The sequence below is a fragment of the Argiope bruennichi genome, chromosome 5 (assembly GCF_947563725.1).
Source record: "Argiope bruennichi chromosome 5, qqArgBrue1.1, whole genome shotgun sequence".
In the NCBI taxonomy this organism is placed as follows: Eukaryota; Metazoa; Arthropoda; class Arachnida; order Araneae; family Araneidae; genus Argiope; species Argiope bruennichi.
The window spans coordinates 127,934,883-127,958,490 of NC_079155.1; the positions used below are offsets into that span (position 1 = coordinate 127,934,883).

A 23,608-nucleotide genomic window follows, 5' to 3' on the forward strand; every position below is an offset into this window, starting at 1 on the left:
CAGCCCCTGCTTAAAACAAACAATTTAAATGGATACTTTTAAATTAAAGATAAACAGAAGAAGTATCGAACATGCTCCAGAAAGGAAAATAAAAAGCAAATTTGCATTTGTTGGCGGTGACATTCATAATCGGCTCTATTGTTTGTTTTGAGTGAAATGGCATCATTAAAATCCTCTGCTACTGGCAGACGATAATTGTACAAGACAAATAATACGGATAACCATATTTCCCGTCTTTAGCCAATTATTTGCAGAACAAAAAACGTATTTTATTTACCGTTTAACGGCGTGCAGACACGTTTTGCTGATTTTTATGTGCGCGATGAAGATATCTCACGCATATTTGACTTTCATGCACTTGTAGATTGCTGCTCTGCGAAGCGGTTAAATTCTTCCAAATCGTTCGTTTACATTTTTTTTCCTTAATATTTATTATTTTCATAAATCCTTTTAGTCATTTTTTTTCTTCCCATCCACGTCATGTTTTTTTTTTCTTTTTCTTTTCTTTTCTTTCCTTTTTTTTTTTTTTTAATGCAATGAACTCCTTAAAGCGGAGTGTGGCGGGTTGTATCGTCTAATGATGTTGACGCTGGGATCGTCTGAACCCATGATGTTTAATGTTCGGTGATTTGGAACTTTCTCCCAATTTATTTATTTTTATTTTATTTTATTTTGGCCACTGTTTTAATGCCCCGTTTAATTTTTGCGACGTGAGAAAATCTGAGATAATTTTTTTCGCGTCTTTTCTTTTTCCTTTATTTTATTTTTTCAGGGGGATGTTCTTGCTTTCGGAACACTCTCTCGTTAATTTGCTGGATTATCGCTCACTTAATGCCCGCGAGGTTTAAAGATGCGAGTGTTAAAAAAAAATGTCACATCGTTAATTCTTTTGTTCCCCTTGCCTCAATTCCACAGAAGGAAAATTCGAAATACTTTTTTTCGACTTGATTCTAGAATTTTTTTTCTCGAACTAATGCCCGTTAATGAGGTTTTCATAAAATGAGATGTGGGCTTCATTATCAACTAGTGTCAGGCAATTTAAAAAAAAATACTCGAGTGCACATTTGGAGGCATTTGTTTTATACATGAACGAAACAAAATATTTTAGAAACATAAGTTTAAATAGAAAATGGGGTTTATAGTAAAATATATGTTTTTCATTTTTCACATAATGTTTATTTTTTTTCCTACTTCCGTTTAACGTGACTTTTGTGAAAATTGAATTTATACTCCCTTCCAGAAGGACCAGAATTTGGAATTTCTGTACAAGTGTGTATTCTCGATGATAATACCCTATTTTAATAATATTTTCAGGATTTAATTATAAATGAAGCTACAGAGTTGATTATGTTTTGATTGTCTGGTTGTGGCACCGCTTATGGATGCATTTGAAAAAAAAATTCTTTTATACTTGTAGTACTAAATTAATAATTTAAAATAAAAAGAAGTAGAAAATATTGAAAAAAAATTATTGGATACTGATCAAAGTATTTTTTTAATAAAATGTATTCATTATATACAACTTTACGATGTACTTGTAACTATATTTAATCCATGAAAGATGATTGCGTAAAATGAATTGCGTAAAATGCGATTAAATATTTCCGGCTACGTCAAGTTCTATGGTACAGAGAAGGAAATCGAGAATGGTTGGAAATCGAACTTTCTCGAGCCGAGAGTCCAAATTTAGCTCAGATAACGAAGTGATGCTTTTATACAATTTAAATTGGTTTATTTCACGTGTATAAAAGTGTGACCCCTCCAAGCCCTTTCTGATACATTTCCCTTTCATTGAATAAATGCTAACCATTTCAGAATTTCATTATGGATGAATTTGTATAAATTTTGTTCCTATACCAGAGGTGTCACCTTTTAGTGATCTTGAGGAAAACGTTGATTCCTTAATATTAATTATAGGATAGAAATCAAAAAGCTGAAAATAATTAAATAAGAAAAGGAACTTCAGAGCACCCTCAAAGGTTTCTTTTTTTTTTAATATTTTATTTCTTGATTTATTGGACAATAGCGGTCACATCAGCCCGACTGATTGATAATTGACCATAAGCGAAGTTTCGTCCATCTTAGTTTTTTTCCCTTTCTTCTTTTCAGGGATGTGGAGATTCATCAAAATCCCGATGCTTGCAATACTTTATCTACTTATTTTTCATAAAGAAGAATGCAAAAACTATTCTCTAAGTACCTTCCAATTTCTCTTGGGATTTTGCAACAGATGTCTAAGAAGAAATAAGAGAGAATCCATTTCCGAGATCATCCTTATTGTTGATTGACATTTCATTACATTAGAGATTTCACATTCGGTACATTTACGTATTTCAGTGTGTGCCAACATTTTATGAACAGTAGGAGAAGCCAATGGCAAAAAATACCTACATTAAAGTTTCATAACTCAAGTTGTTTTATACAAATGAAGATTGTTAGTTATTGGAAACTTTACAATTCAAATGAGTCAAACCAATGATTTGTTGTCTTTTTATAATTTTAGTTTTTTTTTAATTGGTTTAACATTTATTGAAAGTAAAAGTATTTATTGAAAGAAAAGCCCCAATAGATAATGTGCAGCTATAAAAATCCATAGCTACATTTTGAGAGCAATTTCACTTTTGGCAGCGGATGTCACAATGTGGATATCTCAGGTGCCTGAGTGAATGCATTGTGCCGTTTTCTATGACAATACAGTTGCGGATTTTTGTTAAATTCTCTGTCTGTCACAAGAACGCTCTGAGCTGCACGTTCAGGACAAGATGTCGGCTTCGTCATCAAACAATGCATCGACCTAAATTTATATTTGAGCTCGACTCACTGATTGGCGCGAAGCTTTCCTGCCGTCCATTTTCCCTCTAAAAAGGCAAAAATCTATCCAATCGTTACTGCTAATATATTTCATAAAGCTGTCATCTATAAATAAATGAAAATGTTTCTTTTTATAAATTATAAACAAACGATGCATTTTAATGTAAAACGTAAACTTTTATTCACTGGCTTCATTCATCGTTGAGTTTGTTGAGGGAAGGGAAATATTGATTACATTAAGGACAGACATATCAAACAAACTGAATTTTTTTTACATGAATTCGTGCCTTTATGTTTCAAATTTTCTTAATGGTTTTAGAAAAAATGGAAATTTGATTCATTTTATGTAAAGAAACCTACAATTTGCACATAACAAATGGCCGGATTCATTCCTCTTTAGTGCGAACGAATGAGACAACGCAACCAAATGCTGAGCGTGCCGATAATCATCAGAAATCGCACATGAGCCTGTATGGTCTCCACCTACCCATTGGAAGATGGAAGGGAAAATAAACATTCTCATTCGTGTCGTCAAAATGTTTACTTTCTCATGTTTTAACACAAATCGATGAAAATTCAATAGATTGTTCTATTCAAGAAGACATTAATGTATTGTAATGATTCTCAAGATTTTTTTGAGGGGGGAGAGGTCCAAACGTTTCAGATTTTTTTGACATCGAAAAAATATCTATAGAATTAATTCGACCAGGTCCTTTCGGAACACGATAATTCAAAAACTCAATGGACTAGGAGGATGCATTTGGGAGTATGACCTGCCGTTCGATTTGCTAGTGGAAAGCATGCATCATGATCTGTCTGCTCATGTGGAAATGATAGCTTAAAAGTGATATGACTTGATGAAGAAAAGTACGCACATAATCAGAGCTGAATTTCTGGAACTAATTTTAGACTAAAGGCTTGAATTGAGTTGATTGCTACATTTGCTAGTATAAGAACGCGATAGCGCAACCACTTATTTGATACTTATATTATTTGATGCTTTATTCTCAAAATTGTTGATATTAGCAATATTTTAGTTCGACTAAATATAAAATTATACTAAAATATAAATAATATAAAATATAAATAAATATAAAATACTAAATATAAATAAATATAACTAAAATAAATAATAATATAAATATAAATAAACTAAATATAAAATAAATAATAACTAAAATATAAATATAAATAAAAGTAATAAATATAAAATTCGACTAAAATATAGACGATTCCAAAATGCTTATTCTATCTTCGTCATGCTACTGAAAATTAGCGGAAAAAACCCATTTCGGGCAAGTAAAATTGAGGAAAAAATACTTATTAAGTTTTTCCAACAAAACATTCGTTTACCTAATTTAATTTTCTTACGATAAATATCATAGATATGAAAACTAAGTTCTTCCGAAATTTCAGTTATCTGCATTAAATTTCAAATAAAGTAAATTCTCGAAAACAGACAAAAACAAATTTTATGAAAAAAAAATAATGAATTTATAATCTGAAGCATGATAATGTTTTAGGTTTTATTCATCGACCGTTGTTTATTTTGAAATTTTTTTGCAAAATAGATAGCAGTTAACACAAAAGGTGCATTTAATGATTTCAAAGTTCGTGAGAATAAATCCAGCAACAGAAACAATGAAAATGCTTAAGAATATATTGAATAAATTTATTGAAAATAGAAAACTAAATTGTAGGAAAATAAATTTGGTTTAGTTTAAAAGTTAGTTTAAATTTTAAAGAGGATTTTGCCCATTATGCTTCCCAGTCAATAAAGAATAAAAATGCAAAAACTGATTAATTTTTTGTTAAAAATCTACTTAAAATTTTGAAAAAAAAAAGCATTTCTCTATGAGTACTTATTAATCAAGAAATAATCACTCGGGAAATTTGCTAGTTATAGGTCCAACAGAGTGCCCTGTAGTGCATTTTACTCGATTTTCAACCATGCGTGTCTCGCAACATAATTTAAAGGTAGTATGCCGGCCTACACAGTAGGAAAAAAAAAGAAAGCCGCTAATGTTATTAAAAAACGAAATTACGCAGATACCAGTCAATTATCAAATGGAGTTTTGCTGAGATATATTCAAAATACTCAGATTTTTATCTTTAATGGGATGATAGATTGCAAATAAGTTTTTATTTATGTACAGTTAACAAACCTATACTCTCAGTCAAACTTAGTCAAGATTTTCCAGTATTTAATGCCATTATCATGTATTAATAAAGCTATTGTACATTAATATTTTCTCTAACACAAAAACAAAATTAGTAAAGTAGATCCACTGGTTGATTTCTTTATGTGTTTCTTTTTCGTAAATATTTCGTAAATTAGATGAAAGTGAATGCATATATAAATATCTATAGTCACAATTTTTATCTCTCGAAATTTCAAATAGAAGTAAACAGTTAGACTTATTACTATTATTATAATTATTTGCTTTGTAGAAAGAATACTATGGAGGACTCTGTTTTTTCTAATTATCGAATTTTTCTTTGATTGTTTATACATTTTTTTAAATTTTTTTATTATATATATATATATATATATATATATATATATATATATATATATATATATATATATATATATATCATTTTGAATTTTTTTTCATGCAGGATTGGATTTTAATCCTCTTAACTCGAAGTTCCAACTGAAAACGAATGCTGAGACGGCGATTGTGTTCTCGCGAATCCCCGTCGACATTGCTAATGCCGCTTAGTTTCAAAATGGTCAGCCGTGCTATAACGCTGGGAAGCATAATTAAGGATATGAATTTTGAATAGTTTTTATGATACTGTCCAAGAGAAAAGCATCACAAAATAAGAATGTTGGCATATTCTTGACTTATTTTGTGTATTTTTTAACTCATCGAATGTTATCTAGCTTACTTCCAGTGCTTTACTTCCCCAAACTTTTTAAATCTGAATTTTGAATCCTTCCGTTTGCAATAGGACTTTTCACAGAGCGCTTACTTAGTGCAAAACGTAACCACCCTCTTCCTGGAAAATGTTTAATTGATGTTATGATCTTCTCTCCAATTTATGAAAATGACCACGATGAGCAAGCGATAAAGTCTCGACTTCAGAAGATTTTTTGTTAGATTCCAGACTGTAAGAAAAAATCATCATATCTGTAAGACTGGTGCACGTTATATATGCTAATTGACATCCTCTCATTCGATGAAGACTCGAAATGGCGAGCTCCGTTCCAAAATTAATTCTTGTTTAACTTCATAGCAGAATGGAATTCTTAAATAATGTAAACCAATCCTTGTGGGAGACTTCAATAGATTTAAATTACAAAAAAATTGGGTTAACACAGCATTGTTGGTTGCTCCATTCCGTTAAACTCTTGGTTTCCAGATTTTCAAACTCGGCACTTCTATGTCCTTCGACACAGAATCAATAGAAGGTTATACCTTTCCGTGATTCGAAATCAGGATTTTCATCAGTTTTTATGAAAATGCTAAATTATGAAGTCTTTTCATTTGGCTTCATTCTAAAAATAATCTCTTATTTCGTGATCCAATTCCACTTTCGGTTTAATTAATTCCCCTGTAAAACTAATGCGCCTGCAGAACTACGTATCAAATGAAAGTGATACTTCCGTTGCCCTTCTCAAGGTCAACATATGTATTCCATCGGCGTGTGGCCGGAAATTCTATGTTATATAAGACTAGTGATCATTTGTTTCGCTCTCTTCTTTACTTCTGCTTTTGTGCCGCGCTGCGTCTGCTTTTAAATAAATTGCTTTCCCGAGATGGATATTACAGAGAGAATAAAACAAAATTAGAAATACAAAGTCTCGTCTATGTCTTCAAACCGTTCTTTGCTTCAACCAAATAATGTTACATATATATGTATGTATGTATACACGTGTTCATAAATTAGGTGCAATTTTAAAAAATCATTGATTTGCAGACGAAAAAGAGATAAAATTATTGTTGGCACAGAAAGGAAGAGAAAGAATTTTTTCTGTCACAATACGAAACTTTATAGATAGCATAGTTTTCAATTTAACAATCAGGTAATTTTGTGATTATCTAGGCGATGGGTTAGAAAGAAATTTGATAGTAACTGCTTAAAAATGTTCTGACAGGAACTGTTACATAAGGAACAAGACTTTTCACAACACCACTCTTAGTGGTCATGCGCAACACAAATATTGCTCACCGTTACTGCAAGACATTGCTGCTTATCTGAAATCTAAAGCAGTTTGTTCTATCTTTTAAATACTAATGAACCATATAAAATAATTTTTGTCATTTTATTATTGAAAACAAAAAAAAAATCTCAAATAAAAGAGCTTAACATAAATATCCCTGACACGTCCAATTTTAGCGAGGAAAAAAAGAATAATTAATAAAGAACTCTCCTGTGGGTTGTCGAATATGGACAATCAGTCACTCCGACGCAGGAAAGAGAAGGTCAATTAACTATTCATGGTCTGGCTCTTTGGGTGTGACGGACTCTAATGAAGTCGTCAATGTGACGTGACATATAACGTCACATCTCACGGAATTAGAAGTTTTTTTTAATGAAAAATTATGGCGAATATTTCGTGTCTAAGGCAGTTATTTCGATTGCCAGGTGGCATTTTATAAATCAGGCAGCATAACAGCGGAAAGGAAATCCCATCACTATTTGTTCGTGAGATTTATGTAATAGTCGTTTATGTGAAGTTTAGGTGATTAATAAAATACTTTTGAACGTGCATACACTTTGTCACCAGAATTTACAGACTAGTCAAATGTATATTTTTGCAAAACGAGAAGGCATACAAATACCAATAATATCAAATATGTTTATTCAAATTATGTGCGACTTGCATTTAACGAAATATTAAAAATTCTTTTTTCAATCATATAACAAAATATAAACATTAAGTGTCCCAAAAGTTTACAGAATTCATAACATTCCAACAGAAGGTGCTCAATACAATGTTCTTGATTTTTTAATGTCTTTCCATTTTTCAGTATGATATCATTTAGACATTTTTCCATCGAAATTATTAAGATTTTTTATTATCTTGGATTCTAAGTTGTACTATGCACTTTCAATGGCTGTTACAAAGGCATCCAAAGACAGAAGCATAATTTTATTAAATTACGCTCCATTCTCCCATATTTCAGAGATATGTACCTCACGCATTCTTAAGGGGCTCATAGGTAACAATTCAAGAACAACAACAGGTTTCGAGTTTAAATAATTTTTCATAGCAATATTTTTACATTCCTATGAGATCCATGGAAGTTCTATTTTAGTTCATCACTGAAAAAGATAGCCACCCATTTATCACATAATATATGATTATGAACCCATTGTAATTTCTCGTTAATGTGAAGCTTTGTGACCGAGCCATTTTTGCATGGATAATATAACCAGTTTCTCTAATTCACCTATGACCAGCGTTCTCGGATATTTGCAAACGAAAAGCATCAGCAATTTCGCGAACTGACATTTTCTGACTGAAAACTATTCTTTGTATCCACTACAGATATCTGTCACACGTAGTCTTTCCGAACGCGGTTTTAGCTTATATGGTGCCTTACGAATGAATGCGCGATAAATCACCCTGAAAAAAGCAATTTAAACGTTTCGATATTTCCTTAACAGTCTTACTGAAGAATTTCAAATTTTACATTTTATTTACTTTTTTATCAAAGAATTAAAGCTTTAGGCATCTGGAAACGCAAAACAAGCAACAGCTTCCTTTTCCTTACATTATATATATTGCGATCCGAAATGACGCCATGATTGTAGATACTATATTTTCATAAAAGTGCATTTGTCTATGAAATTTAGAAAAGTCATTTTTATTTATTCGCCGATTTAAAAATTGGTATTAAGTATACAGCGTAGAATGCAGATTTTTCAACATAATAGGTATAATATATCTATTCCTTAGGTTGCATTAAAATGCATTATATGCAACATGAAATACTTGTAAAATGCAAGATTCTCTAAACTTCTGAGACAGAGTGTATGTTTAGTTCTGTAAATGACTTTTCTGTCATTTTAAAAACTCATTTATTTTTGACAGCTGAGAGGTTTTAAAGTATCATCAAACATCACCCAATAATTATTACGCAATGATGAGACAGAAGGAAGAAATTGTGTCACTATCACAAGCCCATGCTGCGGAGGTCCTAAATTTCCAAAACTTGACAGTAAAACTCTATAAGATAGAAGTCTTGTGTTACTAACTTCGAAAGATCATCAAGCATCAGTATAGTTGTTAAAAAAAATTACCCAGCCAGCTGAAAATCATCGTTGCTAAAACTTCTTTCGGAAACCTAAGAAAATATGAAAAAAAGAAGACTCGAATGACTCCTAATGGAACTTTTACACGAACTGAAAAATAATTTGTAAGTATTGCTGGCAAAGTATTCTAGAAAGTATGTATTTCTGGAAAAATTAAGAAACTAAAAGAAAAATGAATTGAAATTTAATTAGAGAAATTCGGGAGACGAACCATTATCAAGGCAGATTATCGAACTCGGCTACTACTGATCTTTTTAATAGCACAATTACCTCGTCCTTTTTCCGAGAAAAAAGGTCGTCAAACTTGCGCTGAATTTATAAAATATCAAAGTGTTCCAGTCAACTAAGAGCCAAATCTGCTTAATTAATCTGCTGAGGCCTACATAAGTAGATAAGCTAGGCTTTGAACCTGCATGCTTTCTTTCATTTTATGAAATATTTTTCTCAAAGTATTTTTCAAATTTCAAGTTAAATTTAAAATTGATGAGTATTTTAAATTAAAACATTCTTCACTTCTATGCAAAATAACTATTCATCCATCGCTATACTCTTTATTAATTAGATTTACTCTATACATTCATTCACTGTTTGAATACATAGATAAAATTAATTTTTAAGTAATTAAATAAATTTAATTTCATAAATATTAGTTAAAATTGCATTCGCATTCAAAAGTTTCCTGTATATTTTTATTCAAATATTTTAGAATCGTTTTACTCTTTACATGTTTTTGATTTTATATAAGATCCTGACTGATAATTACCATAAAATGATGATTTAAAGATTGCATTTTAATACAATCCTCATCTGTATTTCTCCATTACATTTGATCATATAAGAACAATTTTGTCCATTTACCTGCTTTTAAAAATAAATATTTTGGGAGGCATTTTTTCCCCTTTTCTTGTAATTGCTCCAATAGTGCGATTTCATATAATATTATCTGAACTGCGATTTTCAGTTCGTAGTTCACAAATCGGGGATCACAAGCTCTCCTCACTGCAATTGACTATTTATATTTTATTAAAGAATTTTAAAATTCATTTGTAAAAAATCAGCGTGGAAGTTTTCAGAAGTATTATTACTGATTCTGAAGCAAATATTAATAACAATTAAATCCTATTATGCAAAGAAGGTTTGTTCAGCAATTAACGCACGAAGAATTCGTGTTTTGCAATTGGAAAAATATTGCTTATTCTACAAGAATTATTTCAACTTCTTAGCTTTTTATTATATGAAATTTATTCCGTTGTTAGAAGGTACTAGTTGCGATGAACAACTATTTCCCGTTTAGAAAGGAAACTATATCTTGTTGAAAGGAAACAATATATATCACCATTGTTATATATATTGTTTGTTATATGTAACCTTTGTATCTTGAAAGGAACAATATATATAACCTCAGATCAGTTTTGAAATGAATCAATTCCAACATGCTCATCGTCGATGTAGGAAAGAGATGACAAGTGATAGGAAGAAAACATTATTTGCATTATGTATTTTCGAAATAAACCTTCATTTTTAGAAAAAAAGGAGACTTTGAGTTGCCTAATTAAATCTGTACTATCATTCAAGTTTGACGTCTTATTTACATTGCTTATTTAGATCGCATATAAATTGTTTCATCAGTTTAATGGTATTGCTTATAAACGAAATTTGTTAACTTATTTAAAAATAATCTTGAATCTTGGGCGCCGATTAAAATCACTGTAATCTTTTTTCTCCCTAAAAACATCTAAAATAACGATAAAAAAAAATAGAATAAATATACTAGGTTAAAAATTAAACCGACATTTTTTATTCATTATTGCGTTGGCCTTGAGAAAACTCCACTTGAGGCATGCACATGAATTTCACATTTCTTAAATGATCCCAAGAAAATCATATAATTAATTTAAAGATTATTTTATTGATTTACTTTTTAAAATGTTCGTTTAGTGTCAGATGATTTCATATTAATTAAAATTTAAACAGTGTCTACATATAAATTGCTGTCTATGCATGACAAATCTAATATAAAATAGATATATCTTATATAAATGAAAAGCGCAATTACTTCGCAGAATTCGTTATCTAATACGTTTTTAATAAATATCTTTAAAACTAGTAACTATCCATTAGGCATATTTCTTCGATATATTCTCTTTGGAAATCCGTTGGTCCTTTTTACTATCGTGCCTTAATAAACCATGCTCATTTAAATATCTTCGAGTATTAAAGAGATATTAGTTCGTCAAATGCAAGAAGCCACAGTAACAATGCCGGCATCCTGAACTAGGGGCAGCATATCTTCCCTGTGATCTGGGCATCCCGGGTTCGAATCCTGGTGCGGGCTCGAACCCGGGATGTGTGATGTCATCTTCATATGAGCTAGTAGTCAGACTTCTGCCCTCGGGTGCTCAGGGGTCTTTATCTTCAAAAGCTACTGCACCTCCTTTCCGTTGTAACGCGGACACGACATCATCACCACAGTAACATTCATTTCGAGAATTTCTTTCTCTTTGTAACATTATTTTTAATAATATGTTTCAAGTATTATAATGCTGTAATCTTTCAATACAAAATTTATTTTATATGTTCCCCTCAAAAATTTGAATTAATATGAAAAATTGGTGCTATAAAGGATAGTATTTTTTTCTATGTTTGTATGCATTTTAAATAGCATAATATTTCCTATGGGAATGGTTTTCTTTAAACTTGGGGGATTCATTTTGTAAAATTTTGAAAATAAAAAAGGAACAAAATGCATTTTTGGTGTATAATTATAAAAATTTAAGATGCAGGCTTTGCAGACGACACAGAGGCAAAGGGTTAGAAAGATCGCGTACCTTCCATAGAGTTAGACACAAAGAAGAGAAATTCTTCTCTAACAAATTTGGAAGAAAAGTAAGAATCATGGCGGAGTTTGTCTTCCCTTGAAGTTCGAATCAACTCACGTTCGTCTAGATTTAGTTTTGTTCTGTGTTCGAAAAGCTTTTACTTTTTCGTTTTCCTTCTTTGTATTCTTTCGCGAAGGTTCATTTAAATATTAGATACATAATTTGCATAATCATATTTTGCCGAAGAGGAAATTTCTGAGAATTGAATTCCAGTGATCGGAATACCCGAACCGTTGCCAAACTGGATTTCCTAATTCGTGAGTTTTTCTCGCCTTTAATTTGCATTTTATTTGGGATAAGACTAGTAAGGGAGACTACGGACAAATGTGAAGGCAAATATTACATTTGTCTCTTCGAATATTATGAACAGGTGAAAACCTGATTTAGATGATGATAAAAATTATTGATCAGCTGGAAGTTCTTTGCAAAAAAAGAAATATTCATAGTATAGGTAGAGCATTTACTCATTTCTTATTTGTTTTTTGAAAAGGTGGCAAAAACTTCAAAAAATTGCGAAAGATAAATTTATATTTGTAGTTAAATTTATACGTCAAGCGAAGAGGCATTTCGATTAAGCCCTGTAATCCAGGGAAATAAAATATTTTTGATTTGAATACAAATTTCTTCGCTGGTATCCAGACATACTTTAAAATACATCCATAAATATTCTTAATTATAAATAATGCATTATAAATATCTTAAAATATGTATAATTAACTTATAACATCGTATATTAAAATATAATGTATAAAATGATTTTTTGGGGTTCATATGAAACCAAAAAAAGAAAAAAGAAAGCCTGGAATTTTTTTCGCTAGTTGAAAATGTCCATATTTTGCATTTTAAAGAATTATTACGTGAAAAATTTACAAAGGTACTTCATATATTCAAGGGCTTTACTACTGATAATACATTCAATCATTAAAATCACGAAAAATTCTTTGAAATAAAGCTTTCAAAGGCTTCATTTTGGAATTTAATTACACAATTGTGGTATTCAAAATGCTGCATGACATTTGTCAATAATAAAAATAATTCACTTATCTTTTGAAATTATTTTTTACATAAAAAATGTTAAAAAATAGTTATAATTATTATTACTTTATTTATTGAGCCTAATGAGTTTTTTTTGTTCTGTAATTATAAATTATTCATTAAAACTGTAAAATAGAAATTTTCAATATCGCTATTTATCAATTCTCTTCTTACATCCAATTTCAGACCCCGTTTTTCCTAATTCGAATTTTAAAATACTCAAATGTCTATTATGATCTAATAGGGCAAGTTCCACCGTATTATAACCATTCTATTTGATGTTGTTTCAATACATTACAAATTATGGCTGGATAAAATCTCAAGATTTCTTTCAAAATGATGGTTTTGGCAAAGAGAAAGTAATGGGCATTTTCCTTTTTTCGACTCTCTTAAAAATAAATTCTACAGTCATTAGCAATGAATAAAACATGGACAGATACGTTGCAATAGAAGTGAAAAACTCTCTACAAGTTTGGTCAGATAAGAAATCAATTCATTGCTCCAGGATGGAATGAAATCTCAATAGTTTGGAGCTACAGCTTCCTTAAGCTGATGAAAAATCCACAAGTGTTACTATTTGGGCACTACTTTTAAATAAAAGGTTAATATATTCAAAATATCTGCTAAGTTTCCGAACTTTCATGTCACTTATCGTATCATGCCATGTGAATGAGTATAACACAACCACGATGGGGACTACTTCCGCCTTTGTCTTAGCATTCCATATATTCTGAATGATCTAATTGCCACGAAAATGAAAAAAGCGAACTGTAGTGAACGCTCCACTGTAAATTAGAATGCAAATCATTTTGCGGGCGCATGGGGATGCACCCGCAAAGGACATACAGAAAAATCCCGTCAAATCTTTTTTGTTTACAACATGGAGTTATTTACTAATAAAAGAAAAGGATACACAAGCTAAAGCGTGCAGTTAAGATGCAATGGAATACAAATTCCCGATTCAGTTGAATAAATGGCACCGTTGCAAGTCGTTTGCCAATGCAGTACCAGTTTGTACTAGTGTCACTGTAAACTTTTGGGGTGGTTTCAGTATCGAAGCAAAAGACTTACCACCTGAAGCTGTATACATTCCATATACTGTTACTCGCACAACTGAATTGTTGGACGGAGATCATAAATGTCAAAAAGATGCTCGTTTTTCCACGTCTCATTTACCATTAAGGCTCATCCCACGATCTTCAGATCATTCTAGTTTAACTAGAATCTAACGGAAATGCGTACCTAACAAGAATAAACTGTTCTTTTATTAATTCGTCACATTTTCGCTAATCGACGTCTTTTCAGATTAGGATTTTGCCAGTCAAATTCCACTACCCTTGACTGAATACTTGATTCATTTTAACGTTGTGAACGACGTTTGTCTATAAAAAGCATTTTTCCTATTTTATATGTACACGTATAATAATTATATTACATAATATAATTAATATACTGAATATTTACAAAAATAAAACGTATCCTACCTAGACATGTTCTATTTGATTAAAAAAATAAAAATATATTTTTTGATTGGCTTAAAACTATGTATTTTAACTTATAATATAAGAAAATTTATTCTAGTTCTCATTTAAATATTTAGAAAATATATTATATAAATTATGACAATACTATGGATTTATATTCATATAAATTCTCCCCACTTTATTTGACAATTTAACAATAATTTTTTAATTGATATGAGCATATTCCTTTTTACTCAAAAATTTATTAAGGCATAAATAGTTTGTGGTTTAAAATTTTTAGTGGATGGCATAATTTTTCTCTTATCAGTATCTTCTAATATATCATAATCTGTGAAAAAAATGCATATGATATATTCTTCATTTATTTTAATGTCTAAAATTATTTCTGTTATAGACATAATTAAAAATATTGTCATTTATGATCTTCGTATGAATAGATATTTTTAATTGAATACATGTTTTTGTAACATTATAAATATAGTTCTCTTGCTACAAATCATAATCATATTCCTTCCTTTAGCATAATCAAAATTATAGTTAAATTAAATTAGTTTTTGGTTTCGAAATTAAAATAGGATCATTGCGGTAAAATTTTAAAAGCTTTTAATATCAATTATATTTGATATAACCCAGTTAACCCATTGCATAAGATGATATTACAAGTACGGTTATTGTTTTCACTAAATTTTCCTTCTCTCTATGAAACGAAGAAGATATTTATATTTTCGCAAATTCTTGTCTATCTGTAGAAGGATTTGACTTCGTTTATATCGTATGGAATTAAGAGGCGATGTCTTCAATGACTCTGGAACAATATGCCAAGTTTGACAAAAATCTCCAGTTAATATCAGAAGGGCAGTACTAATTCGTCGTTCGTTATCTCGTAAAGTTTGTTCTAATGTCTCCAGAGTTTTTCTTTCTTTCTTTTTTGCGTTATCATACATTTATTCCAAATGATAATTTTGTCTCTTTAAAAATGCGATTTCAATTGAATTGGGAATAACTTACTGAAAAAAGTTGAATGATATTTTTAGGATCGCATGAGCCGATTTCCTATCTTCTAAAATTGTCAGTTCCCGAGGAGAAGACGGCTTCCGCAATATCATCGTTTTTTCTCATCTCCGCGAAAAATAAATTGATATGCAATCGTTTGCTTTCTTCCCTGAGGCATCAAGAAGCAGCACGCCACAGTAATATCTTAAACTATTGGGCAAAACGGTTTTTTTTTTTTTTTTTTTTTTTTTTTTTTTTTTTGTTAAAAGTATCTGACCTACATTATTCTGAAAATACTCTAAGGGTGGTTTCTGGTGGATTTGCAGCTCTGTATTCTGAATTATTTTGCTTAAAATTTATTTGTGGCCATTTTCCAAGTGAAAAAAACTGTAAATAATCATCGATTGAGATTGGGAAAGCCCGATATGTACCACACGGTTTCATCGTTACTTACATATTTACCATTTTGGAAATTACCTATTTCATTACTGACAATAAGATACACGTATCGCTTCTTTCGTTAATATACTTAATAACAAAAACATTCATTTACACCACATAAATTAATCTCAGTTCCAGCATTCCGTAATATACCTTGAAACATTTTTGAAGTACCAGTGTATAAAAAATATCAGACCCAACTGTTGTCTACATCCAAATGGGTATTATTGACCTTTACAGAAGCTGTATGTTTCCCATTGGTTCTTATACCATCTTGTTCATCTTTTCTTATATGCAGAATAATTGTCTTTTACAATTCGATTTATTTTACAAATATAGCTTTGTACATTTACTTTCTCTCTTATACGATGATATGACATTTATTGCTTCATAGGATGTAAAACATATTATACAGACAATTTTAAAAGGAAGGTGTCTGGTAAATGACTGAAATGGTCAATCGAGATGAAGTCATGATATTTCTTTGTTAGAAACTGAAACTTACAAACTTTATTTTTCTAGAACAACATAAGATGCTGCAGAGCGTTGTAGGACATACAAATTTCATGAACGCGTTACGTCACGGCACTCCATTTATATTGTCCTGTTTATCACAATCATATCTATAAATAACGAGTTACGTCGTTTAATGTTGGAGCAAAAAATAACCGTAAATACTAGCCAAATTTTATCCCGCCTTCTCTTATAACTGCTCTTTAACTTTGTTAATCACTTTTGCATGGAAGCGTTTCAGAAAAGCGTAACAAACAATTTTTTTCCGTGAATTGGTGTCTGCAGCAGCACGACGATGGTACAAACACATCATTGGATTTCTTTGATCAGTCTCTTCTGCCCTGCTCCTTCTGAAATAAATTTGCAAAATGTGGTTTTCCTGTTTCCATTGCGTCCCAGTTTCATGATTTGCTTAACCTCGAACACATAAAACCTCTTTCATTTATAATTCCTCTTGTTCCTAATGATGTCATCTGGAAACAAGAATAGTATCTTGTAATATTCTTGAAAATTAACATCGAATGCTGATTTACGCGAGATATAAGAGTTGGTAATAATATGCGAGATTCATAAAGCCCTAGTAGGTAAATTTTTCCAATATCCCACCCTCCCTCGGCGATTCATTAACGAGATTTTTCGCTTCACGCTTAAGGCAGGAAATATCCATGTCAACTGTGATCGTCAATGTCGGATTTATAGTTTAAATCTTCCTTTTCTAAATTTTTTTTCTCCCATTGTTTATCTGACTTCTGATTTCAGCATACAGTATTCTAATTTCTGGAACTCTTCATTGCTCTTAACTTTATTGTTATTATAACTTAACTTATTGTGAAAATCCAATTTCTTAACAAAGAAATTTGGTTTAAGAACTTTAAAAAATTAATTACAATTACGTATTCAAAGACACCTTCTTATATCAATAAAAAAAGTTATAGCACAGTTTAAAACGGCAAGTGCCCAGTGATTGCATTCCAATTGATATAAGATTAGGAAGCAAGTTCAAATGGCAAAATTAATAAAGGAATACAGCAGAAACAAGTTTTTAATGGCTTACAAAATTTTGATCATAAAGAATATATCACACCGCAGAACATATCAATTATCAAATGGATTCTTTCAAAAAAAATTTTTCATAACACTCTATATACATAGTTTGATGTTCCTTTAGGAAAAAAGGGAGAAACTGGTCCTGAAATATTTACATTAGGTGATTATAGCAGTATCTTAAATGCTGGAGACGGTTGCAGTCAGGAAGACTGCTGAATACTCCATAAATACCAAGATAGGAAATGTCAAAATTATACCAGATCCAGCTTTTATGCAGTTCAATTCTCTCTCTGAAAAAAAGAATCATGCTATCGACATTGATTTAAAGATATCAATATTTCTCCAATTGAAACTCTTCCGGATAAAAACGCATATAGGGGTTATATGGTAATAAAGGTTTAACAATAAAAATTGCTATAAGAGAGTTTAATTGACATTGATTTCTGTAAATCGTGTATTGAAATTAAAACTGAACGCAAGATGAAAATGATGCAATCTTGCCACAGTAGATGGCAAGGTGAACGGAAAATTTATTTAATGTCAGTACGAAAAGGATCTAAGGAAACTTTTACTTTCCTTAGATCCTTTTCGATCCGTTTCCAAATACTCACTGGCCATGAAGATTTTGAGACTCATAAGGTCAGATTTCTTGACAGTGATGATAAGTGGTTCTGTGGGAAGGTAGGCATGATTCAGGACATAATGGAAGCTTTGGTGCAATTGACGTAAACATCTAGTTAAATGGAAGTGGAATGGAAAACTTTGTCGAAATACAACTTCTGCAAATACAATGGAATTCTGCCATTTCGATTGTTGAAAAATTCTTGTTTAAAGAATTGGACGATGAATAGTCAGTAATAACTATATATATCATTATGTTTTTTTCCACATTTTGAGCTGTTTTTATGCTTATATTTTTACTTTTATTATTCAATTCTATTCCTGTTTTTTTCTGTCTTTGCCTCATCTTTTTAAAACTATATATGTTTTTTTAAAACATTTTTCTTATTTTCGATTTTTTTTAAACTTTTAATTCTCTGTTTGTGTCAATTGTTTGACGTTCCGAATTACTTTTGTTTGTGCAAGCCGATCCGTGGACCTTTTGGTGATCTATCATCTTCTTTGGTGCTTTCCTACTAAATTTCCTACTTGGGATGCTTCAAGACGGCCAGCGTTTTCCGTTTGGTTTTTATTTGGGCAGGGTTTGGATATTGAATCTCTCATTGTTCTTAATCTTTTTGTTTAAAAGTAAAATTTTCTAAATACTGTTCACTTATGAAAGCTTTCATATATGTAAAGCAAGAAAAAGAATTTCATTTTATATGGGAGTATAAGACTGAACCACTAAATCATTATAATATCGAAATTTTGTATGATTTCTAAAATTGATGCAAATCGAGCAAAACTTCAAATATAGGGATGTTCCACATAAATACAGATAATCTTGCAAAGATAAACTAATCATCACAAAAGTTCTGCAGATATTTGAGAACGGCTGATATTATGTGAGTTATGAGATGTGAGAACAGCTGAACAATGCCGATTTCAGCTGCTGACACAGCGTTGCTTGGGATAAAAATGTTACCATGTCTAATATTTTTGAATTAAAAAACACTTAAATATAAAGCATTATAATACGCAAAATCCTCTGATTGCTGAATGCCTTTTAATGAACTTTGCAAACTGAGATGCGGAGGCAAGTAAATACAATAGTTAAGAATATTTGTAATGTTTTCATTTAAATCTACAAATAAAGTAGTTTTTTCCCTCCGACCATTTTTTTAACTATTATTTTTAACTATTATTTTAACTATTATTTTCGACTATTATTTTTTAAATATTGTAATATAACTGTTATATATGATTTTATTCTTAAAGTATGACATTTTTTATTGAAGAAAAAAACGTAAATTCTCAGCTTTTAATTCTAAGAATAAGCTTGTACAATTTTGTCATTGAACACCAAATATGTTGCTTGTACTACACCTATGGAACATCATTTATGCGCAATGAAAACAATTTATAAAAAATAAACATTTAATTAATTATCATGCCGCTTTGATTGAAGTCTGTCTCTTAGCACATGGTATTTCTGAACAAAATTTTAATAGCTTGAAATTGAATGAGCAAGTTTCCGCTTTATTTATAAAGATTAAAACGAGTACATTTTTAATCGATCTAATAGTGGAAGCTTCACTCGTGTTGGCCAAGCGTGCATCAATATTTTGCAGGAACTTGCTGAGCTATATTTATTTGTGGTGAATGAGATTCTTTGAAAAAAAACTCAAACTCTTCTCATTTATTATACAATTATACATATTAAAGAATTTATACAAATGCAATTACTTTTATTATCATATTATTATACGTCTAAAAGATCTATAGAAATTTTGCAGCGAATTTCTTTAAAGCCTTACTATTAATTAATTTTTGTAACGATAAAAAAAATCCTCCTTATCCTTAACGTGTAAATTTATAAAACCTTAGTAGCCTTATGTTGAAATACATAAATGAAAAAAAAATTAAAATGATTACGATCATTTCTGATTTGTTTAACCAAAAACTATATTCGCTTTGGTCAGAAAAATTCTTTCAGCATAACAAAATGCAACAGTATAACATGGCGAAAGAACTTGATGAGACTGAATTTCTTTAACTTCAAAATATTTCGTCGATTATAAGAAGAAAAAAAAATCTAAATAGGGAATAAAAAAAGAAAATTAAGGGGTTTTTTTTTCCGCATTTTATTAGCTGAATTTGAACAAGGTTAATTACAATCATTTTTTGTTTTTCTTTTACCAACCAAGTGATATAATTTTGTTTGCTTAATTTCCACTGAAAGTAAGGCATGACAAATGCTGCTATAAATGGAATTTTGTTATGCCTTTGTCTTCTTATATATTACATAAACTTTTAATTCAGGGACTGGTTGTCAGAGATTTATTTTCCTTTTTAATGAAATAAATATCTGCAAAGCACTAAAAATATTTCACTAAGTTTCCTGTATAATGTAATTTATGGTGCCAGATTACTGATAGAAGTTAAATGTAAAATAGAATTTTTATAAAAAGGCAAAACTCAAGATTTAACTTTGAAATAAGCTGGACAGTTACCCATATTCGCAATGCGAGCAAAAGTGTTTGATAAAACAATTGCAGATAATTAAATGTTGGGCTATTTTGTTCATCTTTTAAGAAAGTATTAAAACACTTTTTCAGAAAGTTTACCATTTGCATAAAACTTCTGCAGATTGCCAAGTTATTGAAAAAAGTAAAGTGATACTGTCTTGTTTTAGTGAATTATCAATAACAACATATCGTCTTCCTTTTCAACCAGTGAATGTCATAAGGAAAGAAAGAGAAATCACGAAGGCTTTTCAAAGACAAAGTTTCTGTCCGTTGACTTAAAATAGATATTTTGACCTGGCCTGATGGTTTGTTCGATGCATCAGATGCAATTTTTTTCTTTGTCACCTTACAGTGATGGACATCACTAGCGACACAAAACATTATTCATTTAAGATGGCAAGCAATAAAAAGAATAGATTCGTAGACTGTTTTTTTACAAAAGCAAGAATGAAAATTATATATTATTATTTACTTTAAAACATACTTATATTTATACATAATTATATTTTCGTATGTTTATCGAAGTTGTATCATCATACTGAGAAACCAAAATAATACGTTATGATGTAAAAGACTTGCCAAAATTATCAAAAGCTAATTTTTGCCATACGCATTGTAAACAGTAGCTACTATATGTGAAAACTAAATAAATCTGCATTATCGTGAAATACAGGGCGTCACAAAATAACTTTTCCTGTTTGGAGGAATCTGTACTTAAAGAAAGAATCAAATCAAATTTCATATGCTGATTATGGAAAGCATGGGGAAATGATATCTGCAATATATTCTGATTTTTTGCAGGTGTATTCAATATGTGCCGATATATTGAAGGCGTATCTCCAATGTTGCCAGTGCAGCACCTTGTATGAATGGGAGGCCAGCACATAGAATATTTTGTGCATAGATCTTAATGTTAAGTAATGAAGGATTTTTTTTCCTTTCGAGTTTCATGTTGCGTGGTATTTATTTATGTAAGTTCCTTCTATTTATCAATCGAACAATAACGAGACTTTGCGTAGTACTTTTTCTATGCATACATTTTGAACCGCTTTTGCTCGGAGGGAACCAAAATCTGTCTGATGGGAAACTTTTATTGAAATATTTTTATGGATTTAATTTGCCCTTGAATTTAGAGTTTGCGTATGAAATTTGATAGCATTCCATTTCTTAGTTTTAACTGCCTCGTTACAGAAAAGTTATTTTATTTCATCAAAAGGACGTTTTAATTTCACTCGCTTCTTATCATTTATTTAGCAAATAATCAAAGTCATTGAAAGTTGGAGAGGTTTGAGAAATGTACCTACTTCAAAGTATTGAAATTTTTTTAACTGAAAATTCATATAAATAATTCTTTACAGAATAAATTTGTCGAAATAGTGTTTTTATATCGAAGCTCATTGGACTTTAAAACGTAACTTTCAAATAGTTATCAATGGATAATCAATTTCATAACATCCGTTTCATAATAAGATTTTATGCAAATTTTTGTTACAAAATGCGATGAAATTCAACCTTTCTTGTTGAATCATAGAGAAGCATACCGATATTGTTGCTATTTTACATTTTATTAAGCCTCTAGTTTTATATTACATATTTATTTCATTTCAAAACGGTACGGCATGTCTGTTTCACAAGATATAAATCATGCAAAAGTTTACAAAATGAAAAAAAAAACATTTACAAAAATCTAAATAATCGAAATTTACCAAAAATCTAAATGAGTCGCAAAATTTCCTTTTACTTTTATTCATATCTGGATGCCGAAACAAAGTTGTTTTCTTAACTTTAAAATTGTTTTCGAAATTTGGAAATGACTCTTATTTGATATTTGTTGCACTCATTTAGTCTTTCATTGGTTATTTCCTTCCATTTTAAACATTCATCTTAACAAGTAAACGCAGAAAAACAGCGGGACCTCTATAGCCAAACATTGTTGAATTAGAAGTTAATGGAAGTATTATCAACTTAGATTTTAAAACCTGACTTTGTAATGGTTGTCGTTAGACGAAAGTTGAATGGCTATACTAGGAGATTTAAAAAGACAACCTAAAATAGTTCATAAGAACAAGATTGTCTGAAAATAAAATTGTTTAGAGAAAACTTTTGTTATTAAATGCACCTACTTCTTTAATTTATTATCAAATGTATTGAAGCGACGCATTTATATTTACATTAAAATAAACATCAAAATTTCTTTATAAAAAGGTTTCACGTCAAACCAAATATTGAGAAAACATCTCAAATCGGATACTACTGGAACAGTTACTGTTATTAAACGCGCTTCTAACTTTAATTTAAAATGACAATGAGAGTGTAACAAGATACATTAATATTAAAAAAGATTTACAGAGCGCCTAAGCCTGAAGAAGACGTCCCACGCGAGAAGAAAGATAACAAAAACTTACCTGAAGGTGAGCACGGTGAGTGGGCGGTAGGACTTGTGGCTTGCCGGATGGGCCATAGGGCGGCCCCAGAAGTCATTTTGGAACAGAGCAACTAGCGGGTTTCGCCCCACTACGTCCGGATTTCCAACGACGGCTACCAGATCGTCATGCACAAACTCTCCGTGTAGGGAGTTGAGATAACAGCCGGACGCAAACAGGGCCACGAGTAAGAACACCGACCAGTCCGGGACGCGGGCCCCTCTCTTGATCGTCATAGCTCGGCAGGTAGGCGACGACTGAACCCAAACTCTGCCGGATGCCCCCTGACCATCGATCCGGCAACCCAAACCCGGACTCCTAATTGGGTCTGGCAGTGCGCCTGCTCTCTAGCATTCCTCCGCTAGGCGACTTCTTTTTTCTTGAAGGCACTCTTCCCGCGTCCGGCACGCGAGGGGGAGCAGGACTTCTCTTTCGGAACTTTTCCTCTATCAAATATGTGTCTTGTTCGAAAATGTTCAGTTTAGTTATCCCAAGAGGGTTCTTCACCTTTATAAACTAAATCTTGAGATCACTTGCTAAATTGCTGATACAGGAACATGATGGAACTTCACTGATTCGAACTT

The 23,608-nt window shown here is 30.9% G+C and overlaps 1 protein-coding gene across 1 annotated transcript in view; it reads right to left on the reverse strand.

Annotated features, from left to right (window-relative positions):
• The window catches only part of LOC129968406 (protein O-mannosyl-transferase TMTC1-like), a 314,983-nt gene extending 291,723 nt beyond the window's left edge, over positions 1–23,260 (reverse strand). The window contains exon 1 of the mRNA XM_056082263.1: positions 23,007–23,260. Within this exon, the coding sequence (XP_055938238.1) occupies positions 23,007–23,260 (254 nt within the window). The remainder of the gene's footprint in view (positions 1–23,006) is intronic.
• Positions 23,261–23,608: the final 348 nt, after the last annotated feature.